The following is a 5577-nucleotide window of genomic DNA, read 5'->3' as shown; positions in this document are numbered from 1 at the left end:
TTTCACGCTTAAAACAAAGTGTAGAACTTATCATGAAACTGTTTTAAGCATCTAATCATTCTAATTCTAAGTAACTTTACAAAAAGAAAACATCCACCCCTTCAATGTGTGTGTGCGCGTTTTTCTTTTTTAATTTGAGTATCACTACCAATAAGTCAACCAAAATCTCTTTCTTGCTTCTTCTTTTCCCTAGAACTTATGCTGACTTTGACTTGGTATAAGTTTACAAGTCAGATACTAATTTAGAATATTGTTGATGGGTGTGTAAGAAATTTAAGTTAACAGATAATTGGTAAGTATACAATTACACGCGGCATGCACAAGCAATACTCCATTAATTTGTACGGAGTAAAATATTATGGTATAAGTCATTGTGTACGGTGTTCTGGTCTACAAAGTAAATTAGAATGAACGACTATAAATTAATTCTAAAGAGTTAGTCTGAGAATTAAGATTGGGCCGTATAACATAAGTGGAGCATACCGAATTGGCCCACTTATTTGGATTTTCTTTTTCTTTTTGAGTTTTTCCCTATTCTAAATCCTTGTCAATATAGGAATATACATCCTGTCCATGTTAGTTGTTACACGCCTATAAATGCCCTCCAATTTTTTTTTCTTCTTTTCTTGTAAGCCCTATAGAAGCCTTACATCCTTGCTATGGCAAACTGGGCAGAATTGCCACACGATCTCCTAACTCTTATTGCAAAGCGTGTTAAAGTGATTGAAAATTTCATTGCTTTTAGTGCTGTTTGTAACTCATGGCGAACTGCTGCTACGAAGGAAAATTTTGATGCGTTTTCGCCCCAAGTTCCGTTGCTAATGCTAGCTGCTGATAAAGATAGTGATGATTATCGGGAATTTTACTCTCTTTCCAAGCAGAATGTTTCACGCATATTTCTCCCGGAAGCTAGAGGGCCAGTAGAGTGTTTTCCATCGGAAGGGTGGCTTTGCGCCATCTCATGCATAGGAGAGATGAAGTTGTTACAACCTTTCTCTCGCATCAGTATACAGCTTCCCTCGCTAAAAGCTTTATTGTCTTTACATGGCGAAGAAGCACCTAAAGAAGGAGAGTGGCATTGCATAGACAAAGCTGTCTTATCTGCTAGTCCTTCTGTTACATCAGATTATTCACTGGTGATTTCCCGTTTTGGGGAGGGTAGCTTGTTGTCTTTTTGGCGACCTGGAGACCTCAACTGGACTAATATTAATTTCAAGAAATTTGATGGAATCTCCACTATGGTTTGCTGTAAGGGGCAATTTTATGCACTAACTTTCGGTGGTGAAGTTTGGGTTTTTGATATTGCATGCCGTAGTATTTCCAAACCAATTGTAGAGCCACGCATACTTGCTCGGCTTAGAGATGATGATGTATTTCACAATCCAGTTCACTTCTACCTAGTTGAGATATCCGATGCACTATTTATTTTAACTAGATTTTTACATTCTAATGGTCTTGGGTGTTATCACACTGTTAAATTTAATGTATATGAACTAGATCTAACCAAAGCTAAATTGAACAAGGTCAGCACTTTGGGAAATTCAGCAATTTGTTTGGGCCGGAATGGAGCAAGTTCTATTGACTCATCTGCCTTTACAATAGTCAAGCCTAATCAAATATATTTTACTGATGATGGGGTTGATGAATATAAGTATTGTGAAGGTGGTGGTGGCGGAAGAGATATGGGGGCTTACCATCTTGACGATGGAAGCATTGAATCGTTTTATCCTGGATTGTCACTAAGTCCTATTTGCCCACCAACTTGGGTCAAACCATCATTCTCATAATGTGTCATGTTGCGATGCTATATATTGTTTCTTTTCAGTTTGGTTATTTTTGTTAGTCAGGTTACTTGGCTCGATCGAACTTGTGACCTAGTGGCATGATGAAGACTCTCTTAACCGCTATGAACAGGAATGGCTGGTATTCTTTTCAGTTTGGTTATTTATTATTTTTTGCAAATTATTTAAGTTGATTTATTTGTTTTGGTTCATGTATTAATCTGCCTGCGGATGGATGATGATACTTAATAAAATGTAGTTGCGCTTTCTCTAGATGATTGAGGCTTTCTTACATTAGAGTTGGAGTTTCAATGGTAAATGTAGTTACAGCTACTTGTGCACACACTTATATCCCACTCAGATAGTACCATTTATCTATCAATGTACCCGAAAAATATAGATATACAGTTCATGATTCTGCTACATTTGCTCTTTTCATTGTTCTGAACCTGGTTGGTGTACTAGAGTATGTTCTTCATTTTATTTTGGATACCTTCTCGAGGAAAAGGAGGCTCAAAGTTGTAACAAGAACATTTTACTGCCTTTGGCTTGGTACAAGGTTCCAGTCAGATGCTATATTATTGATAGGTGTGTGACAAACTTAAGTCAATAATTGGTGAGTAGAAATATTATAACTTTAAATTAAACTATTTAAATTTTATATTAGTGAGTAAAATATTTTTTATAACAACATCCAAGGTAATATATTGCAAGCACATGGGTAACATCTTATTAACTTGAAATATTCTTTATCAATATAAATAACAATCTTACTACATGAAGTTAAAGACTTTATGTATTCTGAGAATACTACACTATAATCATTAAAAGATTTTACATGTTGCAACTCATGCTATCAATCATGTCAGCAAAATATGTTTGATTGATATATTTTCGGTCTACTACAGGTGTTCAATCAAAACAAAACCTATCCGAATTATCTAAATGAGAAATCGTGATAACTTCAAAAAAGAATGGTGACACTAGCTAACGTTTTGCAGTTATGGCTCCTACATTGGTACCCCTAGCCAGGAAGAAAGAAGCATATTCAGCAACTACTAGTAGAATTAGGAGTAAACTAGATACCCTATATGCAAAAGAAAATGCGAGAATCGACAAGAATAACAAAGAAAGTTATGTATTAACACAAATTAGAAAGAGGTTTAGAATCAATGCCCGAAAAATCGTCAGTGGCCTGGGCCTAATTTACACATTCTCCGTATTGAAGTGAATGAACTTTCTGAATATTCCTGTGACTGTTGTAGTGCATTTCCAAAGCTTTATCATAAAATACCAGTCAAAATAGAAAGCCAAACTATATACTCATCTCCTGAAATGCCTCAAAGATTTCCAAAGCAGAGGGACGTTCTTCTTTGGCTCTTATACTGACACACTTTGCCCCTATAGTAAGTAGTCTCCTTGCTATTTCCCCTTCGCATCCAGCAGCTCTCATGTGTTGCTTGACTAATATTGTGAGATCCTTACCTTGGTCGAGATATGCATTTATATGTGTACCAAATCGGTAACCGTTCTCCCGTTCCTCAACTTCGTGTGTGAGGAGTTGGAATAGTATGACCCCATAGGCAAAGACATCACGTCGGGCTTGCATCTAGAGAAAGTGAAAGGACATGATAATTTAGTATTTCTGTGACACAACCATGAACCAACACATTGCGAAAAAAATAAGCATTAATTGAATTTTAGGGGTTTAAAATAAAATTTGGAAGTAGGGGTTGGAGGGCCAAAAATAACCACCGAGTAAATACTAGTTTGTCTCAAAAAATAATTTTTTTAAATATCCAAACGATAGCTAGGTGGGATCGGTGTGATTTTGTAGTCGCTCCTAAGCGGGCCACCTAGTCATTCCTCCCCTTTTCTGCTTTTGTTTTTCCTTCCCTTGTCACATCCCCTCCCCGTTTCGTGGGACAGGGACAATCGGATTTTGGGCCTGATGAAGACCATAATGGACTGAAACGCCCCAGTCGACAACCTTAGATGTGGCTTGGAAAAAATTTACTTTGAGGTGACTAAAACTTTAAGACAATCAAGGGAAAGAATTGTGTAATATGTGTCATGAATCAATCACTTTCTTATGATGCCTTTTTAATTTGTTAATCTGTTTAATAACCTCACACCTCAATTTGATAATTGCGTCCCAATTTTTGTCTCGAACGTTTTTTGTTCGGACAAGTTTTGGAACAAGTTGAATTTTTTTTTGTTTTCCACCCGGTGTTCGGTACCCGTATTGGAGTCCGACTATATCCGAATTCGCACCGCGTAGGGCCCATTCGAGAGAAAACACTCCCTACCAAGGATTTTTCCATACTCAGGACTCGAACCCGACACCTCTAGTTAATACCCAGGACTCGAACCCGACACCTCTAGTTAAAATAAGTTGATGGAGTCTGGTGCACCGGTAAAACGAAGATCAGGTCATTTTAGCAGAAGAAGATCACCTGACACCCTTTACGATAGCGAATTCGCCTTTGCTTTTATTTTAATTAAATACCTTGGACAATTATTATAGCTCACTATGGGACAAGGATGATTTCTATCTTTTTAATGCTATTGATTCTTATTCTCTTATCTCTATCAGAGTTTCACCTAAGATTGACGTTAGCAAATATTCTTTTGGGTAGGTTTAAATTTTTCTAGAGGCATCCTTCTTAGCCTCTGATTTTCATCCACAGAAAATAAGTTTGAAAAATGGTTATTATAATAAACAGTCTTGAGGCTCATACTATTGTATATCTCGATATGTTGACACTCTCTCTAAACAACAATAGTACGAGTAGTTACTTAAGGTGTGTTTCAAATGGTACCTGAAACAATCTACGCATAAAATAATTAAATTTAATGTATGTTTCAAATGATAATTGGGATGAACTACTAACATAAATTAGACACTCTGGCTGTATATCACCAGCAGAGTTACACTAAGCAAACCCAATCACCCTCTAATATCAACTCGAACAAAGCACAAAAAATATGTGTAAAGAAAATTTAACGGTATGTTTGGTTTATGGCCCAGTTATGCAGGAATTACGACACGGATTATTTAGTATGAATTGTTTTGTGGTGAATAATAAAATACATATACTATAACGTACAAGATCGCCTATTTTAAGGGCATGTCTTTAGATATTTTTACTTACGTGTTGCTCCACATTATGGTCCTTAATTAATATAATACATACATTCTCATATAAATGGAGTCAATATATTAGTAATATAATATTTGACTTCCGATATTAAACTCCACATAAATCATGCAAAGTTCAATATCGACAATCAAACAATGGATTAGTTACACATAAATTACATTAGTAATGCATGATTATGTACTAAATAAATTTTCTTATTCCTCCAACCAAATAACCCCTTAAGAAAAGGAGGAGAGAATGCACTAGTGATAATATTGCATATTGTCTTATTTCTAGAAGATAGCAAAATCTTGTAAACTATCCCTCTTCCTTTAACGAACGTCTTAATTGGTTCAATAAAACTTATGACTTTCGGTTGCATAGCCTATTCGTAAGAATTTCTTCATTTTTCTTGTACACATAATTGCATAGCGAGGCCGACAAACATCGAAGGAATCGCTAACTTCCCGCTTCGAAATAAGTGTGATAAACATAGAATTTCTCTATTTGATGATCTGACCTGCTTTTAAGAGACCTCAATAGCTTTATTAATGTGTGAGGCCACATCCTTTGGCAGAAGGCAGACGGGAAATCGTCGGGACCTGGGGGTTTATTATTCTGATTCTCATTCTTCAAACGTGATCTCCCGTCTA

At 36.2% G+C, this 5577-nt stretch overlaps 1 protein-coding gene across 1 annotated transcript; it reads left to right on the top strand.

Annotated features, from left to right (window-relative positions):
- The first annotated feature begins 467 nt into the window (after nt 1–467).
- Nucleotides 468–2000, top strand: LOC107768248 (putative F-box protein At1g65770). The gene has a single exon (XM_016587361.2). It carries the CDS (start codon nt 660–662, stop codon nt 1785–1787), a length of 1128 nt encoding a protein of 375 aa, XP_016442847.1. The 5' UTR covers nt 468–659; the 3' UTR covers nt 1788–2000.
- The last annotated feature ends 3577 nt before the right edge of the window (nt 2001–5577 follow it).

The sequence above is a fragment of the Nicotiana tabacum genome, chromosome 23, assembly GCF_000715075.1.
Source record: "Nicotiana tabacum cultivar K326 chromosome 23, ASM71507v2, whole genome shotgun sequence".
NCBI classification, from domain to species: Eukaryota; Viridiplantae; Streptophyta; class Magnoliopsida; order Solanales; family Solanaceae; genus Nicotiana; species Nicotiana tabacum.
This window is presented reverse-complemented; position numbering and strand designations above follow the sequence as displayed.

Excerpts from the sequence above, each read along its gene's own strand:
- LOC107768248 (XM_016587361.2), top strand. The coding sequence starts at position 660 with ATGGCAAACTGGGCAGAATTGCCACACGATCTCCTAACTCTTATTGCA.